Below are 25,167 nucleotides of genomic sequence, written 5' to 3'. Positions count from 1 at the left end.
GTTTGTCCATGTACTAGTAGTTATATTGATTAATGCTTCTATGCAGACAAGCCTGTATCTTCATGTTTTTATGCAAACCCCCTTATCATGTGTGTTATGATGCATTGCTACTACATTTAGTGAACCATTCTGACTCACCTCTGCATTTTCGGAGTCTCCTGATGAGAAACACTAACATCAACAGTGAAGTTTTAAGTTATTGTCATAATTAACAACTCATTGCTGGATGAAACTTGGGAGAGAATATACAGGAACAGGGATGATACTACTGTTACTGTGTTTGGTTTTTACATGCCCTAGGCAGGTACCATTTAAAGATTGTTTCCTTCCTGAACTATTTATTACTGGCTTTTGAGGAAAAACAGTACAGGAAGAGATAAATAAATCATGTATTATTACTCATATCACTACGTTATTGTATGTATTTTACCGAAAGCTACAATACCTGCATAACATAACAAAGAATAACTTTTTTTGTTTGTGTGCCAGTACCCACAGGACAAGACGAAAGATGTCAAAATGCCTGTGGAGTTGCGAATTAACATTTGGCTTGGGCTCAGTGCAGTTGAAAAGAAGTTTAATAGCTTTGCAGAGGGAACGTTCAGTGTTTTTGCAGAAATGGTATGTCCATAATTGCTTTCTTACTTTAAACTTGGACCTGAGTGTTAGGAATTCAATGAAATTGGAGATCTTTTGAATTCTTTTTTTTTGCATGCCAGGGAGAAAGGGAGAGTAGTATTTATTATACTGAAACAAGTAGACCCCATTCGAGGCAATTAATGATCAAGTCCATTGTGCCTACCAGACAAACTTCATCAGACCAGATTCTGAACTGGTTAATCAGGTAAAAATCTGGTTAACTCCAGTGATTTCAAAGACATTTATTTTAGATTTTTATCAGTGTAATTAAGATTGGGATCTAGACCATTATGTTTTGGCATGTGAATAACACTTTTATTTTAATTGCTTCTTCACTTCTACAAATGATACTTGGATACAAGTGGTTTTGCTTAATAAGGGTTCTTTTGTAACAGTAGAAAATTTACTGTAACAGGAAAAACTGGTCAAAACCAGTAGACTTTGCTGACAAGAGGCTATAATATGATAAAATTTCAATGGTAAGACTTAACAAATTTGGAATAACAATGCTTGAAATAGTCCCACAGCATATAATAGAGATTTTGAATGAAAATGGTAAGCAGCAGGTGTCTTTTATATGACCCATCACCTATTGGTGCATATAATCCAACAGCAGTATAATAGCTAATGAAACAAGACATTTTTACAGAAGCTTGTGTCACCATTGCACCTATGCTTAAATATTTAGTAGTGCTGTAGTAAGTAACTTAAAATAGTCAATGGATGTTCAAAGTCATTATTTAAGTATCGAGTTTAAGAGGCTATTGAATATCTCATTTTTTGCTCTTCATACAGCAGCAATCCAACAATTTTACAGGAATAAGAGCAGAAAACTCAATACCAACATAAACTACGAATAATTCCATTAGCATGAAGGGAAATATACTATATGAACTGGGCTGACATCAGAATCATGCCCCTGGTGGCTTCCATGATAAGACTATAATTCAGTTTCACATGTTACGAAAGAAGAGATTATAAATAGGAGGAGACTTGAGATGGAAAAGAATGAGAGGATCATGCATTCAGGGAACAGAAGAAACTTGTTTGAATAATGTAATGGAATTTTATTCAACAAAGCTTTAATTTGGAGGAAGTTTGACTGTAGTTGTAGAGAGGCATTAAATTGAGAAGCTAGTTTAGTTTAGCGGGGGAATAATTGTTTACCATGCAGCATAGAAGAAAATGAAAGACATTAATCATGACATTGTAGAATAATGTGGGAAGGGAGTACTTCATTTCAGAGAAAGGAAATGTATAGTAGAATGTTTCAGTTGTAACAGTTACATAAATCTGGTTGTTGGGGGTTTTTTCCTCCTAAAAGCTTTTTATTATTCCTGAAGTACTGTGGTTTTTTCTTTCTTCTCAAACAGTATGAAAATCAGGCTCTTCTTTTTGGAAAGTGGGGTACCTCAGGACTTGTTGGACGCCACAAGTTTTCTGATGTCACAGGAAAAATCAAACTGAAAAGAGAGTACTTTCTACCCCCAAAGGGCTGGGAGTGGGAAGGAGAATGGATGGTTGATCCTGAAAGAAGGTCAGATTTTTTTAATTTTATGCAGGCAGGAATAAAGCAGTTTAATCTAGGAGTGTAGAGTAAAAGCTCCTCTGTTTTCTTGGCTGAGAAAGAGATTTTAAGCTGAACTTTCTAGGACAGCAAAAGCCAGCCATTAGTCAAAGCTACTTAATAACACTAAAATTAACATTACCTTTTTTAAAAAGTAAAATAAAACATACAACAGAAAGAATGCATCCATTTCCTAGGAACCAGCTTATGGTTTAGAAGACCCCATGTGATGATGGGCATATTGCTTATATTCTCTGTGTCTCAGTGCCTCATCTTTAAAAAAGGGATAATAATAGTTTTCCTTTCCTAGAAAGCTACTGTGAGGATCACTTGTGTCTATGTGAGGTTCTCAGATCCTGCTGTGATGGTTTCAGACAAGACCTTTGGATAACTAGATCTTCCATAGATAGAAGCTTAACCCTGACATCCAGTATAAATCTGCAGTTCATGTTGTATCAACACCATTACAGCATTTGTATGGCCATTCACATACAGTGGATGGTTTTTTGTGTTTAGTTCACTAAATGTTGAGAAGTTCCATTGCCCTTGTTAAACAACTGTCACAGGTTATTTCTCAAACTGACTTAAGGCAGGGGTTGTTTTCAGAGCCTAAGGTTGTGGTGCCATATGACAATTCCTCCCCTGGCGGACTGAATTGATGAGGTGTCAGTCCTCCCCCAGCTCTAGCAGGTTGTCTTGCTCTGTCAGAGGTTTTCAACTCCTGAGTTGTGCCAGCTCAGCTAGTTGTGTTGCCACACTAAACCAGACTGGGTAAATTATTTGTTTCATAAACAAAAGCCAGCATGAGAAAGAGATTATTTTCTTAAAAGGAAAGGTTCAGCCTATTTTAAATTCTTGTGTTCTGATGGTAAAAAAAAATACAGGACTGTTGCTGTAGAAAAACTGTGTAGGAAACATATGTGCTATTATTTGATCCATTTTAAAATCATATCAGTTTATAGGTATGAATGGATGGATTTATTTTCATATTCAATGAATAGTTTTTATTTCAATGAATAATCTGACATGAGGAAAAGCAATAACAACCATGGAGATATTTTCTCAGATAATGGAAAAAAAACCCTACTGTTAAAATGCATAAGCATGTTTATGTCTTGCATCTGCTTTTATTGGAAAATAATCTGCTTGACCAGCAGATGGCATTTTAGAACATACTTTAGTGCTTTCTGACTCACAATTAATCACAAGTGGAAATCAAGGCTATTTTGTCTGATTTAATGTTCTCTTATTTCTTTTACTTGCAAGTTAGAAAAATATTAGCCAACTGATTACTTGCCTTGTCAACAGCATAAAGGGGAACAAAATTATTTACACTGCCAAATTTTAGTGTATAGCTAGATACATAAAAATCAGAGGTGCGTATAACTGTCATGTGCAGTCTGGGTTTTCCTACACTTAAATATATGATGTTTTTTTCTTTTTCCAAGAGGAATTGTTGAAAGCAGATCCTCAATAACACAGCAGTTAAAACACTCCTGCTAGTCACTCACTCATTCTTATGAGTAATGTTCCTCCTATTGCTTACTACTACTGGAGTTGCTTCAGTTTTCGGAAGACAGTCTAAGGAAATAAGTAGCCCTCATACAGATGAGGGCTACATTGTACTCAATGAATAAACAGAACTTCACAAAGATGGACAATCCAGAACTCCAGCACGTGTGCACATTCTGTACATTGTTTCTATATATTCTCTGTAGCTAACTAAAATACATTTGGTTTAGTATTATATTTGCTTTGGACTTGCAGTTTGTTGACTGAAGCTGATGCTGGTCATACTGAGTTTACTGATGAAGTGTATGAAAATGAGAGTCGCTATCCTGGAGGGGAATGGAAAGCAGCTGAAGACAGTTACACAGATGTGGTGAGACTTATATTTTTCACTGGATAAGTAAAGGTTTAAGAAAAGGAGTTCTAGGATTTGCTACACAGTGTATTTCATCTATTAATGCACAGAACTGTTATGTTTTCCCTACATAAAGAATGGAGAAAAAGCTCCACAGCCACGTGAGTTCACGTGTCCTGTTGGATGGATGTGGGAAGATGATGCTTGGAAATCCGATTTAAATCGAGCGGTGGATGAGCACGGTAAGATTTACTGTTTATCTGATTATTAGGACAATCTGTCATAGTCTATACTGAAGGAGGATGTATGTCAAGACTGTAGCAATGTCCTGAGCATGCTACTGGTTGCCCAATGGAAAACTGTCAAGGAAATACTTGGATAACAGTTGCTTAATGAATCAGATAAAATGACATTGAGAAAGTGTTCACTGTCTGCATCTGTCTCTATTTCCATTTTAATCACTGTTCCATCAAACTCACTGTTCTCATTGAGCCTTTCTTGGATCAAAAGGACCAGTATTTTGAACACTATATGTAATAAATGCATTTATAAGTGCCTACCAGAGAGAGAATCACATAATCTAAGCAGCTATACATTGGTCTTAACTGCAGCAGTAGATGACAATTTTGAGCCAAAAGCTTTGACAAATGAAAAAAAAAAAAAGAAGGCTAATGCAAAGAACAGTCTACTAACATGAGAGGTTCCAGTTGGGAAAACTGCACGTATAAACACTGTGCTTGGAAACAGAACCCATCCTTGTTTGAAATAACTTTCCGAAACATTTTTCCCAAGTCCAGTGTTAATGCAGTCCAATGGTTAGGATCGGGCCTGTAAGATGTGATTAGTAGCGGTAATTGGGTTGTTTTTAGAGAAGTCAGAAGCTTAAGTTGAGGCAGGAAACCTCTGTAATTGCACCAAGAATATGTGGCAAAGCCAGGTTTGGATCTATCTGGTAATTTAACTGGGAGCCTTTAGCCAGGGGACAAGTCACCAAGCAATGCTAAGAGGTGGATCAGGAGGTCTGGGGACCAAAGGAAGTCAGGAGCCTGTTTGTGTTGGTCACACACCACAAGTGTGTGAAGGATTCCCTGTATTGTTGAGAGCAGAATAACTGCACTGAATTTATGCGGGAAGGGAGCCATGCAAGACTGATCAGGATGAAATCTTAACAGTATGCAACTGATTATTAGGCAATTCTGAAATGAAAAAGACTTCAAAGTCTTTCTGTGAAGAATCTGATGCTGCTAGACAGAGTATTTCAGATTAGATATACTCTATTAACTGATCAGGTTATCCTATATGGATACAGCCACCATACAGCCACCATATCTCATATTGCTCTGTGTGGATAGAGCAATAGGAAAAAGTAGTCAATCTCTCACAGCAAAGTATTTACAGGACATTGATTTGATGGTTTGAAAACAAAATGAATAATAAAAGCAAAAGGGAAAGTCGTAGAAGATTCTGGGAAGCCCAGAATTTTGCAAAACTATCATTAATTTTAATATGTTCTAAAACAGCTGAAAACTCGCAAATAGTTACTGCTTTTAAATATAAGTGAAATAAATAGTTATTTGAGTAGAAAAAAAATTACTTATCTTAAAGAGTACTGATTTCTGTCTTAACTGAAACCTCTGGTAGGAGTCTGCAGTAACTTGTTAAGAAGAGATCAATCTAAGTAACAGTCTGAGTCCTAGATACCTGACAACTGAATTATAATAGGTAGAGCCAAAATACAGTAACAGCCTTACCAATTCTTAAAGTTTTATGATGGGAGTTCAAATAGTTGGTGTTCCTTTAAAAGCCAAGCTGCTGGAGTTACAAGAGTACACAGGACATTCCACTCTTATTTAAAATCAAGGAGGAGTTTTCCCTGTGGTGAAGTATGAAAATGTGGTATCAATACACCTAACATTTGAAAAAACAAGAATGCAAAGAAAAGAACTTAAAATGTATTATACATGTTTTAATGTTGAGATTTTTATTGTTATATATATTATAACATAGCATCATCATAAAATGTCATCAGTTGCCCCCTAGCTATTGGGCATTTAGGGTTTGCAATATCAAATAGTCTTGTGTGACTAAAGCTTCATCCTCTGTAGGTACAATATTTCCCATGCTTTTTTTCTTTGTATCTTGCTTGTGTTTCTGGAAATATACCAACAAATCAATTCTGTTTTAGGATGGGAATATGGAATTACTATTCCTCCAGACACTAAACCAAAGTCATGGGTTGCTGCAGAGAAAATGTACCATACACATCGACGACGAAGACTGGTGCGGAAACGTAAGAGGGATCCAGCTCAAGCAGTAACAGCAGGAAGGGTAAGCAGAAGAGAGATGTAGTCAGAGACTTGCACATTGTTAACAGTTTGAGTTTCTTTTTTAAAAAAAATCCGCATGAGATTATTCATTTCCTGAATAGAGAAAAAATTTAATACCAAACAAGAAAATCTCTAACAACCGCGTATGTTTTCATTATATTCCTTTTCTTTGTCTTTTTGTAAATTGATGTTTCCAGCTTTGGTTTATGAGGATAGCATTATGCCTGCCAGAGCAAGTGCCGATTTTTTTCATTATGTTTATGCACCACTGTGGATAACAAGGATTTATGTCTTCCAGGCAATGTCGTCATATGAAGATCAAGAAGGATGGGAATACGCCTCCTTGATTGGCTGGAAATTTCACTGGAAACAACGCAGTTCTGATACCTTCCGTCGAAGACGATGGAGACGAAAAATGGCTCCCTCAGAGACACATGGCGCAGCAGCTATCTTTAAACTTGAAGGTGCTTTGGTAAGGGACGGAGTATCAAAAAAGTCTTTAAAAGTTCAATCTGTTAATTTACAGTAAATAAACAATTACCTATATCAGCTATTTTAGTCCCTGAATTGTTAGATTGATATATAACTGAGGAACTAATACAGTTTATATTGTTTAAAGTCTGAATGGGGCCATTAAAGTCGGAGTACAGACTCTTGCATAACATGCTTATTACTTTATTTTTCAAATTGTTTTTATTATTAAGTGAGATTTCGAGCAAAAGGCCAAATTACTAGATGAGCCTTCTATAAGTAAAGTGAGAAGATAGCTCAGGCTTTTCATGCACATAAATTAGATGTATTACCATCAGCACAAGAAACAACAGGCACTGAAATAGCTGTCCCTGATTAATGTATACATATATTAATCATGTATGAACAACCAAACACAAGAAAGGATAGCAAAGTGTTGGAGAAGCCAGAATGTCATACGTCACAAATAGATCATCAGAATGTAATTATTCCTCAAGTTTTCAGGTTAACACAGCTTCATAGATAAGCTCTATTTACCAAATACAAATGGGAGCAAATAATGTGAGAAGGCTACTTTGTTTTTCTAAAATAATGATTCCAAGTCTGATTGTATAGCATTAACAAAAGTTTGAGCTTTTTTCTGGGTTTGTTTCTCTCTTCTTGCACCAAATGTCAATTCATTGATAGCATTTTCTTTCTCCACTTATTTTGGTTCCACAGCGTTTAAAAATTCCTGTTTCAGTTTCTTTTCTGACTATACTTCCTGGGCTATTGCTAGGATAAAGCCTTAGAGCAGTTCTCTGCAATGGCGCAGTGCAGAAGACCTGCAACCTCTCCTTCAGTAAGAGCTGATAGGTAGCTAGTATATCTCCAGAAATAAGACATTCTGGAAAGTAAGATGAAATGACTGGATTTGATTTCTGCACAGCTTCAATGGCAACAAGAAATGACCTTCAGACATGAGTAAACATCTTTAAAGTACATTCACTCAGAAAAGTAAATTTCTCCTTGTCCTGGAGGAGAGGCTGAAACCCGTATATTCCCACACACAGTCCACTTTTATCACGTTCCTTCTGTGTTTGTAAATATGCAGTTAACTTCTTTTCTATGTATAACTTCAGGGAGCAGACAATAGCGTTGATGATGGAGAAGGGAAGAGTTCAGACAAAACCAAGGATTCAGCTACAAAGGTGTTTGGTGCCAATACACCACTTGTTTCCTGCTACTTTGACAGTAGGTTCTTTAATAATTCCTTTCTTATAAATTATGTCTGTTTCTCCCTGGTCTCAAACAGAATTGTAATTCTTTATGTTTTGCATCTAGGTTTATATACCTTCTGTTATAATTACAATCTGATCCTTGATTGGGCCCTGTTTAGGCTACCAAAAGAAGAATTACAGTTAGTCATTTCGACATTTCAGTTCACTGTCACGCAGACATTTTTAAAACCTGTATGGGACAGGAATTCTAAAGCTAACTATTGCAGCACCTGAATTTAAGCCTGTCTTAAATGATGCATTTTTAGCACTAGGGTCCCTCCATAACAATGCAGGGAGCTAAGCCAGCAGAGAAGATGTATGTACAGTTAATTTTTTGCTGTTTTAGCTCACTTAACCAGCTTAATGCAGGGTCAGACAAATGCCTGACCCAGAAGAAGCAGTAAGACCGTGTAGTTGAGTTGGCAAAGTGAACAAAGCTGTAACTTTGCCAACCTGGATTGGCTTTAAATGCCTCAGAATCACTGTAATGGGATTCACAAAAGCACGGACACTGAGATGGGAGCCACCAGTGTTAGTTAATAGGAATAGAGACCAATCCCATTTATTCCTAAGACTCAAAATCGTTTTTGAGGATCTCTGACTGGAACACTTGTCTTTATTTGGACTGTCCAGAACTTGATCTCCCTGCTGGGAATGGGTGCCTAAATCTTAAATCTTGTCTTTCAGAAACTGAGGAAGATTATTGCAGTTTCTTTTAATAGGAGCACAACAGGAGAAAAATGGCACCTTTTCCTGCCAGAGTTCAGAGGTTTCAGCTTATTGAGGCTATGAGTGGCTCAGATTTTTCCATGGGCTGAAAGGGTTAGCACTGACATCTTTTAAAGAAAAGCTGTTGTAACTTAGCCACATGCTGTCCTGGGTTTGGGCTGCTCTCACATCTTACTTTTAAGCTATTCCACCTTGCCTGCCATGGTTTTTTTTTAATATGTATTTTAGCCAAAGAGAGAGAGTTGCAATTGGAGTAATTTTCTAGAGCTAATAGCTAAAAATGTGAAACTCCCAGGTCCCTGCAAGTGCTGTAGTGAATACTTTAATTAAGCACAGGAATGCCCAGTTCTTGATTCTCTTCGGAGGAGCTAGATTATCACACAGTTTCAAATAGGAATTTTTTAACAGAAAGATTTTTCGATGATCACATGGTGAAAAAAGCCCAAATAGTATGAGTGGGTTTTTTTCATTTCTGCTTTAAGTTGTGTTGGAACAAACATTCTCAGCTGCTAGCTCGTTGGTATTAGTACACTTGTCACTAGAATAGAAAAGCAGAAATATTACTACAGTGCTTGTGCTTGAGTTAAAATGTGTAAGGCATTTTTATAAACTCAAAATACCTTCATTACAGAAAAGAAGCCTGTATAATGCAGTTGAACTCTTTTTATTTTTTGATACAGGAGTATATACTTACCACCTTCGCTGTTACATCTACCAGGCAAGAAATCTCATGGCTTTAGACAAAGACAGTTTTTCAGGTACGGAAAAATCCTGCTAATGGTGCAGAAAACCCACTTCTGCAATGAACCAGTAACTTGATTTAGCTATAGAATATCTTAAATCCTTAAGGTCTGTGCGTAGGTCCTAGCTACTGAAACTACGCCATAAAGGAAGTCTCAGCTTCATTACGTATGATCCAGATTTGGTTAGTACTGCCCCAGAAGCTGCCAAAAAAAGAAGTGCTCTGAATGTGCAGCACCTGCTGCTGCCAACGAAATCTCAGCGAGGGAATGGGAATTCAAATCAGGTCTGAATTTCCCATGACCAATCCCTTCCCTAGGCCTTAGCTTCTCCTTCTAACCAAAGCCTACATACAGTTCCTAAGCTGTCCTGCAGCACGCTTGCACAAAAGCAAGGATGAAGAAAGCTGGATGGCTGTTATGTCACCAACTGCCTCTCAGTGTTCAGTATTTTATATTAATTCATACTGAGATGAACCTGTAGAAAACTGCACTGTGCCTTACTAATAAGCATGGCTTTTGTTTGTTTATACAAGTGTACCTGTTGCCCTTTTATTTCCAGCTCTTAGGTATTCCAACAGTGTTGTATCCATTTGGCATCTTTGTAGTCAAGCTAATTCAATACTCAGGTTAACAAATATTTAAATTTTGCTAATTAGAATTAAAATTCCACTGGGAAGTTAGAGAGCGAATTGAAATTAGATTCTGTAAGAATATGACTTTACACTTCCTTTAAATAAGTTCAGCCAAAGATAAAATTAAACGGGCAGCTTAGAATTTTCTTTCCCCATCAACCTCCATTTGCATCCTTCTTTTTCTCCCTTTTTTAATTAATAAATGAGTAAGTGTAATGCATTTGTTAATTTGTTACAGTAGATATAGAGCTATAGGTATTTTAGTGCTGTTTTCTGAAATGAGGGGGGTTTTGTACAGCTCCCTGTGTGTATTTGGTCTTACTTCAATACGCAGCACTTAAAAGCAATACAAAGGAAAAATAATAAATGCCTCTAATTTGCATATGTAGAATTCAAGATAGGTACCGCAGATGCAGTCACACATAAACTAGCACGTCTGCATTTTATTTTCCTCTAAAACTAGTTTGAAGAGTTAGCCAAATTTTGTAAAATTCTGATCAGGTACCTAGCCAGAAGCTGTTGAAACTGACCTAAAGATAACCTTTAAAATAGCCTCTAGTCTTTAGTGATTGCAATTTGTACAGGAAATGTTAATGACAATCATCAGATACCTTCAACAGAGCTCTTGATGATTTAAAGACCTGCCAAACACTGGGCCTAGGCCACTTTAATAATTCAGCTGTTTCACAAGAAGAGGTTGCTATAAATAAGCATGTTTGAAACCAAAGCTTGATCAGAGCAATATAGCCTGGGAGAATTTGTTGTTTGGCAACTAGTCAGAACTAGAATTATTTCTTTGTATTATTTATGAGGCTGTACAGTTGTATATCAATGGAGACAACAAAAAAATGCTTCTACGGACAATATTTAAGAGATTAGTATAGCCAGTGTTTCATTTTAGTTTCAGATTCTCTTTCTGGTTTGCAAGATGTTTTATCTTTTTCATCTATTACTCTGTTAATCAAGACTTGTATAAAGGAAGCTATTTAGTAATCAAATGGAATTTGCTCTATTAAATGTAAATTATGTGTATGTGTGGGCTTTTGTTTTATATAGAATGGCTTACAGAACTGATAATGACAGAAGAAAAATAACATACTATATTTGATAAAAATTGTGCTTGTGTGCCTTATGGCTTGATGGGGTTTTGTTTGTCTGTAACTCTGTGCTTTTAATCTTTGTATGATGTTTCAGATCCCTATGCTCATGTTTCTTTCCTCCATCAAAGCAAAACAACTGAGATCATTCATTCAACTCTAAATCCTACATGGGACCAAACTCTCATATTTAATGAAATTGAGATCTATGGGGACCCACAGACAGTAGCCCAAAACCCACCTAACATTGTTATCGAACTTTTTGACAGTGACCAAGTGGTAGGTGAATGCTTTTTACCCTGATTGCTTTTTTATTTATTTATATTAATTGAGAAAAACATTAATGGCTATGATTGCTATTTTCGGTTGCAGGGTAAAGATGAATTCCTTGGAAGAAGTGTTTGTTCCCCCATGGTCAAATTAAACCCAGAAGAGGACATCACACCAAAACTGCTCTGGTATCCTGTAACAAATAATGGCAAAGCTAGTGGAGACATTCTTTTTGCTGCAGAACTTATTTTGAGGGACAAGGTATATATTTATTACATATTTTTTTGTGTGTGTATTTGTAATATAATAAGATATATTATATATCCTTTCACAGTGAGTCATAATGTGAAGAATTGTCTTAACACTTGCAAGGTATTTCATTTAAGGAAGATGAGAGAAACTAATACTCATGTTTTTGTCATAATAGGGTGGTGCCAACCTTCCAATTCTTCCATCACAAAGAGCACCAAAGCTTTACATGGTACCTCAAGGAATCAGACCAGTAGTTCAACTCACTGCTGTTGAGGTATGGTTTATTCTTAAACTAACTGAATGCAAGTACAGTCATCTCATCCTCTAGATAGTAATTTTGTGTATTTGCTTTAAGAAAGAAGATATTTAATAGTGAGAAATATGGGGGATTTTTTTCTTTAAGTGTTTTTGAGTTTCATTTTTTCCATTAACTTTCCTAGAACTACAACCTTGAAATATTTTGCCAGCCACATTTTATTATTGGAAAGACTTCATTTCTTCTTTCCTACTTTTTGAGTATCATATTAAGGATATTGATATCTCTCCCACTTTTGCTTACACTGGATTTTATTTTACAGATTCTGGCTTGGGGGTTGCGGAACATGAAAAACTACCAACTGGCACCTGTTATGTCGCCAAGTCTCATTGTGGAATGTGGGGGTGAAATGGTGGAATCTGTGGTGATCAAAAACCTCAAAAAGACACCAAATTTTCCATCTTCTGTTCTCTTCATGAAAGTTGTACGTTGCAAAAAACTATATACCAGCTATCTATAGCAAAATCAGTTATCCCATACTTTTAAAGGTCAAGGATTTGTTAGGCAAAAATGAACAGAGAAACTTGCACATCCTTTTTTGACTTAACATAAGCAATTTACTGAGCCTGAAAATTCTAACAAATATCATGTAAACATGTCTGTACAGTCATTGATAAATTATACAATTTTATATGCACAATCCAGTGCAGTGTATATATATTTATTTGAAAAGGCATCCATTTACCTGTAGATGTGTGGCTACCTTTCTACTGCTAGGATGGGAGCTGTGCAAGAGGCAAGAAAATTCAAGATTTGAGGCAATTAAAATTATTCTTACTGACTTTTATTGAATCATAATGTAAGGTTAGACATTTTCACTCACCATACAGCCATAGAACATAGTAGTTCAATATTAAATAAATGAAGTAACAGCTCTAATTTAGGGGGGAAATCTTTATTCTTCATTTTCCTTCTGTTTGCATTATAAACAAACTCTAACCTTTCATTTTTAGCTTTTGCCAAAAGAGGAATTATACAGTCCATCTCTTGTTATTAAAGTAATAGACCACAGACCATTTGGACGGAAGCCCATTGTAGGACAGTGTACTATTGATTTACTGGAAAGTTTTCGCTGTGACCCCTACACTACTACAGAAGACATTGCACCACAACTGAAAGGTAGACAGCTGGAAAATGAAAAGTTCTACTTTCTTATGAGATGCTAGAATAACCTATCTTCAGTGTTTACTCTGCATACTGTACTGATGAAAGCCATCTAGTGTTGTGCACTTATTTGGAGATAATGTGATCTGAAAGGAAAAAATAATCTAACTCGGAGTATTAATTAGTGCAATATTCTGTGGAGCATAAGAGGACAGAGTGCAAAGGCAAGTCCACTTTCAGACTTAGTGTACTGGTTCCCTGAAGTTCCTCTTCAGTATCAACTTGGAATTCAACTACCTGCATATTACCCCTGCATTAAGTACCAAAGTAATAAGCCAGTATTCCAGCAAGAATGCTCTGAATACAATGCTGACATTTTCCCCTATATTTTTTTCAAGTTTTACTCTTTTTTCAGTTCTGTGTATTTGAGAAATATTTGCGTATCCTGCACAAAAATATATTGTGTATTTTTAGCAAAAAAATTCATTTTTTTCTTTAGAGGATCGAACATATGGCCAATGAATTATTTTACATCTTCTGTAACTGTTTGGATTTCAAATCTGATTAAAATGTTTAGTAAGATATTTTTCCTACACCACATTGCCTTAATAAAAAATCTTTGGCTTACAGTTAGTCTGCTCTCTGCTGCACCTCGCCAGGATACGGTAATTGAAATGGAAGACACACAGCCACTGCTAGCAGCGCAGGTAATCTTTAAAATTTGATGCTTAACTTTCTTCTTCAGATCTGTGATTTCTGAGAAACTATCTAGACAGCAAAATTGTCAGAAACATACGCAGCAACCTTCTGGAAACCCAGATGGAACAAAGTTACTTTGTGACAGGAAAGCAAAGGAAATATGTTAATAATTTTAACCTCTGGTTTCATATAGTAAACATCAAACTATAGCTTTTTGTGCATGGTAAAGTTCACCCAGTAGCTTAAGAATTAATTCACTTGTTCAATAGCTACTGAAAGCATATGATAGAACATTACCCAATTGTCTACTGGTGACAGTTAGAGCAGCCTGATCTTCCACAGACTGAGTGGTTCTACATAAAGGAGCTAGAAGTAGGTGTATGCTTTGGTGGGTACAGAATCAAAGCCATGGTAACACAGACCTCCAGCTGTTCATTTTATCACAGTTGTGGCTTTGCCTCTCTTACCATGAAGTCATCCAAAACTGATAGCACTGAAACAATTTTTTCTGCACTAACACTTCTTTTCTTTCCTTTTCTGTTGTGCCTTGTGAATCTCTGTACTGCTCTGATTCTTTCAGGACCACCACAATACAATTTTACTTTCCAGGTAAAAAATAATTCAGCTTGCAGAATTTTACCCTTAAGTTGCAATATGAGTGAAGACAAATTCCAAACAGTACATTTTCAAGGAAAAATTTTCAGTTATTTTAGGACTGTAAAATGTTCCCCTTACCTAGAAGGTGTTTCCATAAATTTCTGATGGCCTGTTATTTTAAAGGAAGCACAAAAGTTATGGGCTTTAATATAGTAATTTTGCGGGCTCTTAATCTTGATTTTTCAAAAATGCAGAATTTTTTATTTTGTTACAGAGGGTCCAAAGTAAATACTACTGAATTTAAACTTTCGAACTCTCACTGCTATATGTTATTGATTGCATTGTTCTTCCTTCATTTCTTCTTCTGTATCTTAATATCATGATATTCAGACTCTAATTTAAGTCTCCCATAGACCATGTTCTTGTCTTTACTTTCATCATACATGTAAATTGTCCTTAATATTTAACTTCTATGTGAATTAGGCCTTCTGTTCTAATACAAATGCTTTATAGCTGGTACAGAGAATTTTTATTTCCTTTAAAACTTCTAAGAAAAGAGATTAAAAAATAAAGAAAACTTAGCATTTTGAACTCACTGGCAAAACTGATCGAATTTGTTTAGTTGATTTCAACTATAAGAGGGGAAATTTTAAATGCTACATAAGGTGAAGCACAATTTATTTTAGTTTGACATCACCCGAGACAAATATATTATAATACTAGATATAGTGATAGCATCCATATGAGAGAGGAAATAACGTTCAAAACAATTCAAATTGAAATAAATACAACTGTGGAAAGTGTAAGTGATATGCAGACAACACCCTGAGGACACAAAATGCCAAAATTTCATCAATTACATTCCAATTTCCAGTGTTTAAGCAGTATGTCAACAGCACTCAGCAAAATGGCTTCCCCAACAACAGTGCATGTATGTATGTACAGAGCTAATGCATGGAGATGACCAGATGGGGTTGGATGGGGGAAGAATGTTAATGTGATGTGGTCATGAGGCTGTACTTCTCTTGGCAATTATTCCATAGAGAGATTTTGGAGGAGATGATGCTCATAAGTCTAGTGTGATTAGTTACGAATATTAAGGTATCCTTCTGAAAGGCTTACTATGTGTGTACAATATCTATGAACTATTAAAAACTTTTTTTGTGTGTCAGCTTATTTGGAATCTATGTACTAAAAGCACCAAAATCAACAGGAATTATTTAACCACACTGCTAATATTTAAACTTTGTTTAAAAGTCTACTTTCTGGAGAATAAAATAAATCTACAGTAAATAAAATTCTAACTCTAACTTTTCTAGGGATCCACTGTATCTCTTAATTTTTGTCCATAATTTCAAGATGTTCAAAAAGCTAATAGTTCAGGGTTAGTGTCTTGAAAACTTCATGTATAACACTCTACAGTGAAGTCACTGGGTACATTAAAAAAAGGACAGTAACCGTTACATGATCTTTACCATGTGAATATTTCACTCCAAAATCTCAAATTTATCATACAGCATTTTATTCTGTGTTTTAGCATTCTGTGAGCACATCCTGCTTACTAGTTTTAGTAACAATAGTATCAAAATATTGAAGACTCATTATTTGCTTTGGCAATTTTTAAAGAAGCCCTTAAGGTTTTGATTTATTTTTTTTTCTTAACCTCTTATTCCCAAAGCTACCAAGTGCATTATTTGAAGAGACATTTGAAGGTATATCAAGGGGAAAAAAAAAAACCAAACCCACAAACCCTAATTTAAACTCTTCCAACATTATGCTTTGATGAAAGATTCAGAGTTCTACACAATATATTTTGTGAAAAGGCTTTAAATTGGGAGTTTAAATTATTATTATTGCATAATTATGCAAGCTACCCTTCATGTTGTCAACATTACAAACCAGTGTTTAAACAAAGTCAAATTTAAATACGGCAAAGTATTCAAAATTACCTCATGAATTCTGCCTGTAAGCTTTGCAAATCATTAATGATATGGTTTCTGAGACTAAATCACTTCAATTGCCTTTAGAAAATCTGACAGTCCCATGCAAATCTGGAAAAATTATGCTGTATTTCTGATTTGAAGTTAGACAAGACTCCTAAAATACAGTAGACCTGAACATCCCAGCAAGACAATTACTTACAGAATAGAAATGGGAGTGAATGAGTGTGATATACCAGAGTGATGTCCTGACCTATTGATGCATTTGGCTTGTATGCATAAAATGTTTTGCGTATTTCTTCTGCTTTGCATAAAAATTTATGGATTGCCTTTAAATTAAAACACAAGGTATGATATATAAACACCACTGCAAATCACACTTGCTAATCATGGCTTCCAAATGGGATGCATGATGCTTGCTCTTAATGGACTATCGGGTCATAATTACAGTATCTGTGATTTAACAGGTGAAGCATTTTGGATTGTGCAGATTGTTATTACACTTAGACGGATGAATCTATAGACACATATACTGGTTGTTACTGTACTTTATAATTCTTCACCTTTTTTTTTCAGACTCCTGAAAATCCACAGCCTGTAAACAACTGAAAAATTATAGTAGAAGGAAAAGGGAATAGGCTGTTGAGCACTAGCAAATTGTTTTATAAAGTAGTAAATATTCAAAAAGAGCAAAAAAATAACGATTTTTTTGTATGTGAAATTTGTTTGGAAAGGAATCTCTGCAATAGATTGAGTTTTGTAAGCGCTCTTAAAAACATTTTTCATCTGAAATAAATCAGATCCAGTGCTCTCTGTAACCAGAGATGAAAGCAGGGAATGATGCTACTGTGGAAATGAATAAATAGAATCCAGAGAGTAACACTGCAATGATACAATAAGAAAACCAAGTTTCTCTCAGTTTTGCTTTGTTATGTGAAGAACAAAGCACAGGGTGATAATGTCTTACAGTCCTGAAAACTTGCTTTTTAAAATTTTTATATATGCTCCAGTTTAGTACCTAGGACATACTGACAGCAGCAAAAAAAAAAAAAAAGTTAAACACATGGTGTCTGAATATTCTTCAAAAGTATTTATAAATTATTGATGTTAGTAACTTACTTTATATATATATATACACATATATATACAAAAACCTAAATTTTTTTAAAGCCTATTTAACTGTATGAAATTCTACAAATCCTATCCTTACCATTGTTTTTTATTTTGCTCTTTTTTTTTAATGAATTGATCCTCATGAGCAGCTTACAGAAAAGGTAATGTATACTACTTTTAAAAATCTACACATTGCTTTCTTGTAAATGAGATCTCCAATTGAAAATCAGTATATCAGTACTGCCTCCTAAATTAGCATTTTAAGCGTGCGGATGAAAACAGTAATCTCTGAAAATGTTTGACATAAAACCTACAATCAACTTATAAAATGGTAAATTTAGGAAAAATATGCAAGACTGAAGTAATAACCCCTAGATATAAAAAAAAACCAAACCTCACATTTAATGATCTGTATAATACTTTAAGACTCTCTTTAAATCCAAACAATCTTAAAGATTTTTTCAAATTTACCCAGTGAATGAATACTATTCATTCTATTCATTCACAGTGAATCAGTGAATGAATACTATTCATTACCAATTGAAGTATGTTTGCAGGGGCAAATAATTATATTATGCAGTCCCTATGGATAAATACAGAAAATAGCACTCTGTTGAACAACGTGATTTTCAGACTTAGATAAATGAAAATATAAAAAAAACCCCACAGAAATACTGTCTTAATGGAATGTATAGATTGCTAGCATCTAGGGTTTCATAAGGCTCATTGAAGTATTATTTTTAAAGGAGCAAGACTCACTGCTCCTTCTTTTCAACTGCATTTGGTAAACATTAAGGTAGATCTCCAACTGCAAGATTCTGTCATGATACAGACAGTCTCCACTGGTTTTAATGGAATAATGTATGGTTAGAGCAGTTACAGGTCTGTCCTGGTGTTGTTATATGGCAACCGTTTTGAAATAAATGAGAATGCTGAAAGCAAACTAGCACCGTTATCCCTCAGGAGAAAGTTATCAACACATTCACTGTAGTTTTTACAGTCATGCAATTCCTGTAATGAATACCAGGTATGATGGTGGTTTTCCTTAGCTGCTGAAACAATGATTGCACCAGCTGTGTACATTCACTTCCTCTGACTTAAGTAATTTAGAACTTAGGTGGCTAGCTGTGCCGCACGGCCAGAAGATGGAGAGACATATACGCACCTCCAGAAATCGGTCCTTTGCAATAGGTATCTAGATATCAGTAATTAATTGCTTGCTTGGAGATGGCTGGCTGTTGACTATCAATGCAGCTGGATTACAGACTAGATACCTAAACCTGGGTAAGAGAAATTCCATCTTTTCAGCCTTAATATTTACATTCTAATTCTCTTTCAGATGAACCTTTAATATTACTTAACTGATAATAAGTTTTAGAGTATATTATCTTTTAGTATGCTTAATTGTTCATTGTTTCTGCTGTACAGCATGATATAAAAGAGGCTTCATCTCCCGATAAGACTTTTTTATTTGCTTTTCTTTAAGGAGGAAGAAATTGTTGATTGGTGGAGCAAATTTTATGCTTCAGTAGGAGAACATGAAAAATGTGGACAGTATATTAAAAAAGGATATGACACTTTAAAGGTATTGCTTAGGATAAAATAAATTAACATATCTCAATGTTTATAGGCCCAAAACCTGGTCAGAGCTGTGCCCTTCATTTTTTTAAATGCTCTTCAAAATTTAACTGTACATGATTTCCTGTAAAGGTCCATTACTAATTCATGTGGTGAAATGAAGGTTTTAAGAAGATATCTTTGCTTCTTATCTACTTAACTATACTTATTAAGAGATGTATTAAGAGTTTAATCTAACCTTCAGTCAAATGGAATTTTGCTCTTGACTTCTTTGGGTGCCAAGCAGATCCTAAATAAACATACACATTGAGAAAGTATGAACACAGAGTATCAGTACTTTTACTGTCTGTTGGTTAAAAGTTGAAGCCAGACCACTTTCATTTCTCATCTAATACACCTAACAAAGAAAGTAAAGATAAGCTTGTGAAATGCTATTTACCCTGTTTTTAACAAGGCCTAAATAAAGCTTGATAGCATGTTCTCCAAACATTCCATTTGCTTCCACTTTGATGTAAAAATAAAAATAGTTCCAAATACTTTCGTTCCTTAAGGTATTCCATCAAACATACAATACACTTTGCAATGCCGCAATGGTGGAGCTGATATGTATGATAATTTCTAAACTGCACCTTTTTCATTTTCCTTTTTCTTTTCTTTTTTTAAGGTGTATGACTGTGAATTGGAAAAAGTTCCTGAATTTAATAGCTTAACAGACTTCTGTGATACATTTAAACTATACAGAGGCAAATCTGAGGACAGTGATGATCCATCAGTGGTTGGGGAATTCAAGGTAAATTTCAAATAACGGGCAACAACCAAATGCTACATGCAGTCTTTTGTATGTAAGTGGTTATCATTTAAGTAAGTCTACATGCAAGCGTTTCAGCTTAAATATGGATGCATGCGTTAGTAGAGGCAACAGATGCTCGTAACTACTTAGATACAGGCCCTTCTTTTTCAAGGAAGGTACAGCTACACATTGCTCACACTAAATGTGATACATGTTAATTTAAAAGAAATATCATTCCTGCTAATGTGATCTTCCCTCGTACCTGTGGAACAGAACCTTCCCATATAACCTCTTGAACAGGGCTTAAGTTTCACCTGCAGCTGTTCTGAGTGAAGTACATCTTTAGAATGCATTTGGAAAAAGTATTTTGTACTATTTCTATGATTCTGTCTATGACTTTTAAAGATTAAAATAATGTTAACATTGTATGTAAAAAAAAAACCCAACCAACCAACCAAAAAACCCATAAAACCCCCCAAAACCCCCATTAAATGATGCTTTTGGAGAGGAAAACAAGTATGAAGTATGCGTTACGTATTCTCAGCTGGAGCAAACTGAGTAATTATGTTGAAATCAAAAGAACTGTATTGATTTAAATCAGCTAAGGGTATAACCTTGCCTTTGTAGTAAGTCTTATCCAAAACCCACTGAAGTAAAACAGACTTCTAAGTGACTGTGGATCAGGCTATAATTTTGCTATTCCTATATAAAACAGAGTGTGTATTTGTAGGATAAATAAGCAAAACCAAACCTAGCAGACTGACTTTTCTACATTTATCTTCACTGAGTCTTTATATTATTTTTTAGGGATCCTTTAAAATCTATGCATTACCTGATGATCCCACTATTCCAGCTCCTCCTCGCCAGTTCCGCGAGCTACCAGACAGTGGGCCTCAGGAGTGTATTGTACGAATTTATATTGTTCGAGCTTTGCAGCTTCAACCCCAGGATAATAATGGGCTGGTGAGACTTTTTGCTTTTGGACTGTCTGTGAGCTAACTCTGCTGTAGTATATTTTAAATAAAGTTAGTCTTGATAACTATTTCTTAACAATATTTTTTGCTTATTTTAAATAGTGTGATCCTTACATAAAAATATCCCTAAGTAAAAAAGTAATTGAAGACAGAGACAATTATGTGCCTAATACTCTCAACCCAATTTTTGGCAGGTAACAAACTTTTTTGTATTTTCAATTTATTGTATTTTAGAATGTTTTCCTATTTTTTAAGATAAACCATTATTTGAAATATCCAATGCTCTATGCATAGTTATGTACTGACAGTTAATTGTGTATAAGTTGCATAAGGCATTTCCCTTTGAAATCATTGGGCAACACAGGTGTTTGGCTAGTCTATAGATTTTCGGTATGACATGGGTAAATTGCACAAAGTCAAACAATGTATATATCTTAAAACCACCCTGTGTTATGCATACCAGAATAAAAAAATATGCTTATAGAATATGGAAAAGGTTTTAACTCTGAAAACTACTTGGATGTCACGATGAGTAATCAGCTTAACATGTATTCCCAGTACACTGGTCTTTACTTCAAAGGCTAGTGATATCTTTGAAATATATGAATAGAAAAATACTAATTAGGAATGGAGAGATTACATCATCTTTATAATTACTAATGAAATTCTGGGTCTGCTTGGTGTCCAGAGTTAGAGGAGGATTTTGATAAATTAGAAAGTTAGGAGAGGAGGACTAGAAGGATTATAAAGAGTTTGGAAAGCGTACTTTTCAATGACATGCTACAGGATTTCAATTGTTCAGATTATACAAAGAAATAGACAGCAAAGAGACCTGATCACAGGTACAAAGTACCTTCAAAATTCCAAGTTTTTCCAGAATGATTCTGGAAGTCAAAGTTAAAAAGTTAGACTAGAAATAAAACAAACAAACAAAAAGATGTAGAGAATAATCAACCATGGAATACTTTACCTCAAGGGTAATGGGTTTAGCAGCAGTAGAAACCATGAGGCTGCATATCTTGAAAGTAAATTCAGAGAATTAATTTGAGAAAACTCTGCAGTCTGTTTTGTGTAGGACAGCTAGATGACAGAATAATCGCTTCTAGTCATAGAAGCTAAACCTTTGGACCATATTTTTTAAGGCTCCAACTGTCCTTGTATTGGGGTAAAAAAAATTTAAAACTTCTAATCATACAGAAACTATGGCTTGAACAACCATCCTTTTTACAGAGTCGCTGGCAGAGCCACACTAGTTTCTTTCTCAGTCCCAATTCAAGCTGCCACACAGAAAACATCTAATACATTGTGCAGAAAGGAAGGTCGTAATATCCATAGCAGTACAATCAGAATTATTAATAAGTGCAAATAGAAATTGGAGCATGAGTGGCAACTACTGCTAGATTTATCAGCATTGGCAGCATCCCTTTAATATCTTGTAAAGGCTGTTGCTCAAAAATAAACTAAAAAGTGTGGGGTTTTGATTTTTTTTTTAAGTTTAAAAATAAAAAGTATTGCTCAAAAGAGCAAAAGTGTTAACTGGACATTTTTATGTTTAGAATGTATGAACTCAGCTGCTTCTTGCCTCAAGAAAAGGATCTGAAAATTTCAGTCTATGACTATGACACATTGACTCGTGATGAAAAAGTGGGTGAAACCATAATTGATCTTGAGAACAGATTCCTTTCTCGTTATGGATCTCACTGTGGCATCCCACAGCAGTATTGCATGTAAGTCATTTTGTCTACTGAAAATTTTTATCTGTAAGATCTAGTACCCAGTCTCTGTAAAAAATCTGGGCTTCCTTCATCTTAATTATATGGTTAAAAACCAATGCTATGGCTTCTCATCGGTGTTTGTTGTGCTCACTATTATCTGAATTCCAAGTTAAGCTGCAAAGTCTTCAGAAGAGCCTTGACTGAAAACCATGATGCCAAACATTTTCATATTCTCTTTATATGCTAATGTGTTATTTCTGCCCAAGAACATACACTTAACAGAATTTTCTGACCTACTCACGGAAATAAATATGAAAGCATCTGTTAGCGTAAATGATTTTGATATGTAAAGAAAACAGCACTCTGTCTTGGAAGGTAATTGAGCTGGTACAAAATTATGTCACTATCAAACTCAAGTGGCCTCAATCTAGGCAGTTACAGTGCTGCCCTTTCTGAATGAGTTTAATAAAAACATTTTACATGATGTGTGAATGCCCTGAATGGTGAATAATTTTTGGATGTGTTTCTGTTGCTTTCCTAAAAGTTCAGGTGTGAACACCTGGCGTGATCAACTAAAACCAACCCAGTTATTGCAAAATGTAGCCAGATTTAAAGGCTATGCTCCTCCTGTCCTCTCTGAGAATGGTAGAAAGATTAACTACGGGGGACGAGACTATACTTTGGAGGAAGCTGGTGAGCTTGTTCACTTATTTTATATTTCTGTCTTAAATTCATATTGATACAAATATAAAACTTTTCAGTTATTTATGGAAAATTAGAAAAATCTTCCATTTTTTTAATGTTAAGCACAGTTTTCTGCTCAATTTTAAATATCTGGTTTAAAATTTTTTAAGTTCAAATGAAAATTCTGGTTCATGAGCCCCTGTTCTTTCTCCATTTCTTTTATTTCAGAAGCTAACAAAATTTTGCATCAGCATCTTGGTCCAGGTGAAGAGCGGCTAGCCCTTCATATCCTCAGAACCCAGGGTTTGGTACCTGAACATGTGGAGACAAGGACCTTATATAGCACCTTCCAGCCCAACATCTCCCAGGTACTATGAACAGGTTTACTTCTGGTTTCTTGAATGCACAAATGGAGCATTTCTGTATTTATATCATGTTGTCAATAGAGTGGTATGACTCAGGAGGAAGAGCGCTACAACTTAATATTACTTGGCTGAGAAACTAAAGCAGGTTAGTCTAGAAACATAACAAAACGCAGTTATGTTTTGCCATTAAGACCCCCAAATGACACCTTAAACACTGACGGAGTGGAAATTGGGAAAGATTTATTTATTACTTTGTTACTGAAATAAACTGGAATATGTGTTTAATACCTCACCAACAATAAAGGAGATAATATAGGAAAGCCTCAAGAGCTTCCTAGCTACATTCAACAAATTAAACCAAACTTGTCATTTCTCTACAAGGTTCAGAGGTGCTAGTTTAAACATGAAGTCTTACACTGGACCTCTCTGTTAAGAGAGGAACAAAGGCTAACATTTGTTTTCTAGCATTTACTAACTCACCAGTGGTTGTTTTTTTAAGAAGGTTTCTGCAGCAACCAGAAAACTTATCTGCAAAAATAAAGGGGTTGGCATTTGAACAAGAGTATAAAATCTGCAGTGGTTGCCTTACTTCAGAGTCTAGTTAACGGGACTCATCATCTACATTGGGTAGGCCACCAGCTGCAAACTATCAGCCACACATATGACACTGTACTTACTACTACCTCTGAGAGAACAGAAACTTGGACCTACAGAATGAGAATGACTTAGGCACCTAACTTGCACTGAATTCACTAGGAATTACCATCCCTCCCATCTTCTGAATTCTTGGCATTGTTCATTTGAAGAAGCTTATATAACATGAGGGATTGGGCTTGCTCCTATCTGAAGTCTGTAGCAGTTCTGACATTGGTAACATAAGTGAGCTCTGCTCTGTGGCTAAAATTAGTACTTAAGCACATCAATAAGCAGTTCCATGGAATTACCATGACAAAGCTGTATGCGACAAACAGTCCCTCATCCATCTTCTCCACTGCTACAGGGAAAGCTCCAGATGTGGGTTGATGTTTTCCCCAAAAGCTTAGGACTTCCAGGCCCTCCCTTCAACATTACTCCCCGAAAAGCCAAGAAGTGAGTATCCATATATACTACACACCATCTGGCAGCCCTGACAAAGGCAACTCAATTCTCTTTCCCCAAACATCTTCTCTCTCAGGTATATCTTGCGGGTGATTGTCTGGAACACCAAAGATGTCCTTCTGGATGAAAAGAGCATCACAGGGGAAGAAATGAGTGACATTTACGTGAAGGGGTAGGAGCACCCTGTCATGTAACACTTACAAATGAATGACGTTCAGATGTCCTGGGAATGCCTACATGGGTTCCAAAGATGATTTGGTTCAGCCAATTCAATGCACACTACAGCCTCTAAAATAGTGCTAACCTCAGAGAAGTACAGAAGTATTATGCGATAAAGCATGACC

The 25,167-nt window shown here is 35.5% G+C and overlaps 1 protein-coding gene across 2 annotated transcripts in view; it reads left to right on the top strand.

The window, feature by feature from the left end:
- Positions 1 to 25,167, top strand: part of MYOF (myoferlin) — a 73,698-nt gene that overhangs the window by 44,164 nt on the left and 4,367 nt on the right. The window contains exons 25-48 of one of the 2 annotated variants that reach the window (XM_075504793.1): positions 490 to 621; positions 2,013 to 2,176; positions 3,974 to 4,088; positions 4,207 to 4,312; positions 6,256 to 6,398; positions 6,696 to 6,869; positions 7,990 to 8,101; positions 9,537 to 9,614; positions 11,426 to 11,607; positions 11,701 to 11,859; positions 12,026 to 12,124; positions 12,429 to 12,590; positions 13,120 to 13,285; positions 13,901 to 13,977; positions 17,769 to 17,780; positions 19,106 to 19,204; positions 19,862 to 19,987; positions 20,795 to 20,950; positions 21,064 to 21,155; positions 22,518 to 22,688; positions 23,221 to 23,369; positions 23,589 to 23,728; positions 24,726 to 24,814; positions 24,900 to 24,995. In XM_075504793.1, the coding sequence (XP_075360908.1) occupies positions 490 to 621; positions 2,013 to 2,176; positions 3,974 to 4,088; positions 4,207 to 4,312; positions 6,256 to 6,398; positions 6,696 to 6,869; positions 7,990 to 8,101; positions 9,537 to 9,614; positions 11,426 to 11,607; positions 11,701 to 11,859; positions 12,026 to 12,124; positions 12,429 to 12,590; positions 13,120 to 13,285; positions 13,901 to 13,977; positions 17,769 to 17,780; positions 19,106 to 19,204; positions 19,862 to 19,987; positions 20,795 to 20,950; positions 21,064 to 21,155; positions 22,518 to 22,688; positions 23,221 to 23,369; positions 23,589 to 23,728; positions 24,726 to 24,814; positions 24,900 to 24,995 (2,999 nt within the window). The remainder of the gene's footprint in view (positions 1 to 489; positions 622 to 2,012; positions 2,177 to 3,973; positions 4,089 to 4,206; positions 4,313 to 6,255; positions 6,399 to 6,695; positions 6,870 to 7,989; positions 8,102 to 9,536; positions 9,615 to 11,425; positions 11,608 to 11,700; positions 11,860 to 12,025; positions 12,125 to 12,428; positions 12,591 to 13,119; positions 13,286 to 13,900; positions 13,978 to 17,768; positions 17,781 to 19,105; positions 19,205 to 19,861; positions 19,988 to 20,794; positions 20,951 to 21,063; positions 21,156 to 22,517; positions 22,689 to 23,220; positions 23,370 to 23,588; positions 23,729 to 24,725; positions 24,815 to 24,899; positions 24,996 to 25,167) is intronic. The other variant, XM_075504794.1, reaches the window with a different exon arrangement.

This window comes from Mycteria americana, chromosome 6 (assembly GCF_035582795.1).
Source record: "Mycteria americana isolate JAX WOST 10 ecotype Jacksonville Zoo and Gardens chromosome 6, USCA_MyAme_1.0, whole genome shotgun sequence".
Taxonomy (NCBI): domain Eukaryota; kingdom Metazoa; phylum Chordata; class Aves; order Ciconiiformes; family Ciconiidae; genus Mycteria; species Mycteria americana.
The sequence above is the reverse complement of the archived record's forward strand: the minus strand, read 5'-3'. Positions and strand labels throughout refer to the sequence as shown.